The sequence below is a fragment of the Pundamilia nyererei genome, unplaced genomic scaffold (genome assembly GCF_000239375.1).
Source record: "Pundamilia nyererei isolate P.nyererei 1_Seehausen unplaced genomic scaffold, PunNye1.0 scaffold00022, whole genome shotgun sequence".
NCBI lineage: Eukaryota > Metazoa > Chordata > Actinopteri > Cichliformes > Cichlidae > Pundamilia > Pundamilia nyererei.
This window is the reverse complement of record NW_005187423.1, coordinates 841,763-845,175: the sequence shown is the minus strand read 5'-3', so window position 1 is coordinate 845,175 and position 3,413 is coordinate 841,763. Positions and strand designations below refer to the sequence as shown.

General features: G+C 39.5%; 1 protein-coding gene across 1 annotated transcript in view; it reads right to left on the bottom strand.

The window, feature by feature from the left end:
* The window catches only part of mtap (methylthioadenosine phosphorylase), a 24,834-nt gene that overhangs the window by 6,182 nt on the left and 15,239 nt on the right, over positions 1-3,413 (bottom strand). The window contains exon 5 of the mRNA XM_005726837.1: positions 680-782. Coding sequence (XP_005726894.1) covers positions 680-782 — 103 coding nt within the window. The remainder of the gene's footprint in view (positions 1-679; positions 783-3,413) is intronic.

Genomic DNA, 3,413 nt, shown 5'->3' with positions numbered 1-3,413 from the left:
GTAGAAAAATAAGTCCAGCATTATAGAATGAAACCAAAGATCAGACCCTATTCTCAGGTCCAGAACATGGGAATAGAGCAGCCGCCAGAGAATTCAACATTAATGAATCAATGGTACGGAAGTAGAGGAAGCAATAACAATGAGATGAGTAAAGTTTGACTTATCTGACTGTTTCGCTTAATGCGCCCTATAGTCCGGTGTACCTTATGGTCCGGAAAATATGGTAACTTCTACCTTCCTTTAGCATGTCCAGAAGTCCAACTTTTTGTGTGATGATTAGCATCTTCCTCTGCCTTTTGGGTGTTATCATGGGTGCTTTTGATGGTGCAAAACGTTTTGTCGACATTGTTGTGTTTGTTGGGGAGAAAACACACAGTGCAGCACTTCAGTCACACACTGCTAGCGATCGAAGATTTATGTAAATTTGACAAGCTGAACGCATTCTGTACTGTACAGGAGACACGGCATGAAGGAGATTGACTGACAATGGTCTACAGCTGATCAGGACTCAGAACACAATGCACTATTTTAAAAAGAAAAAAAAAAAAAATCTGCGAAACAGCGAGGCTCTCAAAAGGTGAACCGTGTTATAGCAAGGGACCACTGTACTGAGCAAAATTACATGTCAGTTACAAAATAACAAGTTTGACGTAGGACGTGTTTAGATTTATAGACTTACCTCTCTAGTTTTGTTGCAGAAAGGCTCAGCCATGGGGATATGACAGACACCTGGGGGACTGGTGGGCTGACCATCGTAGAGTGTTTGAGACCTCTTGGTTGTCCTACCAAACAAAAAAAAAAAAAAAAAGCAGATTTGTTTCCATGACAAAAATATAAAAACACTTAAAGATGTAAGATTAATAACTTTGTTTCTTTTTAATGAGTTTATCTGACCTAAAGTTGAGAAAAAGTGTGAAAAGATATGAGGAATAACTGCAGAAATACTGGGAATGGCCATCAAAATCATTCTAGACAACATGTCGACATGAATGAGGTACAGAAATCATTCATTTCATAATCAGGACTGTTTGGCTCAGAAATCTGCAAATTTTTGTGGCATGACCAGTTTCACAGCAGTCAGGACTATAAACGTCAACAGAATGGAAGAAGCTAGGTCTCAAGCTTCGCTATAACAACCGACCTAAAGTTTTCCCCTTCTGCTGAGTCAGTGCTGTTGCAAGAGGCAAAGTGCCAGCCTGTGTCCCCATGGTTCTTCATGGCAATAGGTCAGGATTGCACAAAAGGCTGATTCACTTATCCAAGTGACCTGAAAACATCAGGATTTCTGTGCTCCATGTAGCCTCTTAGCTTCTTTTGTATAAAGGGAATTCTGTGTGGATGCAGTTTGGACAAAGCCATGTTCTTCAATGTAGAAGAAATTTACTTCATATTACTGATTTACCAAAGTAGCCACTGTTTGCCTTCATGGCCACTTTGCACTTGTCTTGTACAGCTTGCCAGAAGTGACTTTGTGCACATTCACATGATTTCCTTTTTAACTGTATTCAAAAGCATTAGCTGCATCATGCTGAGGTTCTGCTGGTATATACCAAACAGACCCATCTGACTACTTTAGTAATCCAAAAGGTGAAAGATTACGTAAGTGAAAGAATTGTGATGATACATTGATAGTGGCTTCAAGCAGTGGTCCTGCATTATACAGCAATACACTTGCAATGAAAGATACTGACCAAATAACCAATCAAAAAGGTATGCAGCATGAAATGACGCGCTCGTCAATGGGACACCAGCACTTGTTTTTAAAATAAAGAGGGGAATTCCAGCCATGCATCAAATCTGATGATTCACGTATCAGCACACACTCCACATTGCTTTGCCTCAGTGTGCTTTGCACCTTAAGAGAAATCTCATACTTGAAAAAAATAAATCATGAAATGGCAGACCGAGTTGCCTCGGCTGCAGATCATTGGTTTTGTTTTCAACATGCATGACTAGAGCTAATGTCAGTGCTTCCCAAGATTTAAGTAGACGCATCAATTGTTCAGAGAAGGCTGTGTGACTGTTTTAACTGTTACACGGAATAATAAGGAAAGACATGTTTGGTACAAGGAACACAATGAATAGTGGAGACCTGTATGTTGGTCAAATAAGCCATAATGTTGTTTCTAACAAAATGCAGTTAAGGTGAAATGTTGACATCTGCAAGAGTAGTTTTAGTTGAAGTGGGTGTGATTGTTCTTTGGGCCGTGCTGGTGACATTGCTGGCAATTCATTTCAGATCTCAACACTTCAATGAACAAGTGAATGAACACTTCCATCTCGTTACTACTTCAGCAGGACATTAGCATAAAACACACCTACAGTCTGTGTAAGAACTAGAGGAGGAGAATTAGAGTGCTACACCTGACGGATCCCAATAAAGGAGTGCTTAATAGGGATCCTGAGACTTGAGCCTAATTGGACCACAGAATAAATAAAAAGCAGGAAAAAATGCTGAGCATGAAAAGTCTCTTAAATGCTCCAGGTGATGGCCTTATGAAGCCGTTTGAGAGAAGAGTGTGTGCAGAGCTTTTATGATAGCAAAAATCTGACTTTCAAGCTATGCCAAAAACTTGTCCAGCCAAAGGCTCTGATACCCCAGCACAAACAAAGAAATATATGGTGTATACACAGAGGATTGCTGTGAGTTCTACATTGCAGAAACCAAAACACCATCAGCTTTGAAGAATGAGAGGAGAAGAGAAGAAAAAAAAAACAAAAAAAAAAAAAACCCACCTTTACGCCTTCTAATACTCATTTTTTACTCTGTGCGTAAATCCAGATGTGGCATTTAATAGTTGTAATGTCTTTTTATATACAGCTGACTCATGGCACAGCTTATTTGTTCCTCCCCCCCCCCTTGGGGATTGCCAAATCCTAAAATAATTATCTTAGAGATCCAAAATATGAATGCCTCTGTCAGAAATCTTTTAAGCTGATGCCCAACCCCATCTCTTACTCATAACCCTGGCAGTGGAAGAATAAAAATCAGTGTTTGAAAAGAGCTCCAGAAATCTGTGTCTCAGTTTAAAACCATTAAACAATGATGTGCTGGATAAACAAGGAGATGAGTACAATGCACAAGGCTACAAAAATCAAGTTATTATGGTCTGGTGTTTCATTACCATTTTTCACTTCACAATTGCCGTTGTAGAAAATGGCACACACACCCTGTAATTATCAAACAGTATAATTACTTCAAAACTATACAAAGAATGTTGTTTGATCCCTTTTGTGGGTTCATCCTCAGGTTCAAACCAAAGTCCCTACTTGAGTCACAGTTTGAACAGTGATAACAATCAGGTTCCAAAGCAATTTAACCAGTTACCCTGCACCTGAATATTTCCTGTACAAACATATCTGAAGTATAAGAATGGATGAAGGGTGTAGGGGCTCTCAAACAGGGTGAGGAG